At 48.5% G+C, this 542-nt stretch overlaps 1 protein-coding gene across 1 annotated transcript; it reads left to right on the top strand.

Annotated features, from left to right (window-relative positions):
* Nucleotides 1–281, top strand: FTJAE_14304 (uncharacterized protein; the record flags this gene model as incomplete). Its single annotated transcript, XM_037347514.1, has 2 exons — nucleotides 1–109; nucleotides 163–281. Coding segments are annotated over 2 exons (228 nt in total), but the record flags the coding sequence as incomplete, so codon positions are not given.
* Between the last annotated feature and the right edge of the window lie 261 nt (nucleotides 282–542).

Here is a 542-nt window from a genome sequence, read left to right as displayed (position 1 = left end):
AACGAGGATGCTTTCGAACGCCGGGCTGACTACGTCCCTCTCGTCGAGGCTGACGGCACTGCAATTCCCAACTTCCAGCTTGATTCGGAAGCAGTCGAGGGCCTCAATAGTATGTCTGTTTATATTATCCTCCCTTAGCCACTCTAACAGATCGGATTTTAGCCCAGGCGATCAACGCACGACTCACTGATCTTGGTGTCGACTTCCAGGGCCGCAACTTGCCTAAGAAAAAGGTTATCTTCCTACGCGAGATCGGCGTCAAGACCACCCATAATGTGTAAACGCCTTTTCCATGGAATTTGGGAGTTAGTAGCCGGCCGGCATTATACCAACTTGATTAGTCTTTCAGGTTTGATGGACTCTGGAATTAGAAGCGAATAGATTAGATTGGTAGATGTATAGCTTCATTTCAAGCCTCTTGACCGACTGACCGACTGCAAAGTCAAGCGCCCGAAGCCTCTCGTAAGAAAGGTCTTGCTACGGTCTTCATCACGATCATCACAAAGTTCGGTTTTTGGTGGCAATACAGTGTCACAGGGAAC

Source organism: Fusarium tjaetaba (assembly GCF_013396195.1).
Source record: "Fusarium tjaetaba strain NRRL 66243 chromosome Unknown NRRL66243_c0000792, whole genome shotgun sequence".
Classification (NCBI taxonomy): domain Eukaryota; kingdom Fungi; phylum Ascomycota; class Sordariomycetes; order Hypocreales; family Nectriaceae; genus Fusarium; species Fusarium tjaetaba.
Note: the sequence above shows the minus strand (reverse complement) of the source record. Positions and strands in the feature narration are given on the sequence as shown.